At 58.5% G+C, this 217-nt stretch overlaps 1 protein-coding gene across 1 annotated transcript in view; it reads right to left on the reverse strand.

The window, feature by feature from the left end:
* JUN (jun proto-oncogene) overlaps window positions 1-211 on the reverse strand; it is a gene marked incomplete at its 5' end in the record, with an annotated part of 2,048 nt that extends 1,837 nt beyond the window's left edge. The window contains one exon of the mRNA XM_009706992.1: window positions 36-211. Coding sequence (XP_009705294.1) covers window positions 36-211 — 176 coding nt within the window. The remainder of the gene's footprint in view (window positions 1-35) is intronic.
* Window positions 212-217: the final 6 nt, after the last annotated feature.

The following is a 217-nucleotide window of genomic DNA, read 5'->3' on the forward strand; positions in this document are numbered from 1 at the left end:
GGAGCGGCGGCGGGGGCGGCGTGGTTGTAATTAACCCGTTGCTGGACTGGATGATGAGCCGCTCCAGTTCAGGCGAGGCCAGTTTCAGGAGTCCCACGTCGGGGGAGGTGAGGATGTCGGCGTTCTTGTTCCTCAGGTGCGGCTTCAGGTTGCTGGATGGGTCGGACAGGTTCAGCGTCATGTTCTGCTTCAGCACTTTGGCGTTATTATATCCATA

Source organism: Cariama cristata, unplaced genomic scaffold (assembly GCF_000690535.1).
Source record: "Cariama cristata isolate BGI_N322 unplaced genomic scaffold, ASM69053v1 scaffold9169, whole genome shotgun sequence".
Taxonomy (NCBI): domain Eukaryota; kingdom Metazoa; phylum Chordata; class Aves; order Cariamiformes; family Cariamidae; genus Cariama; species Cariama cristata.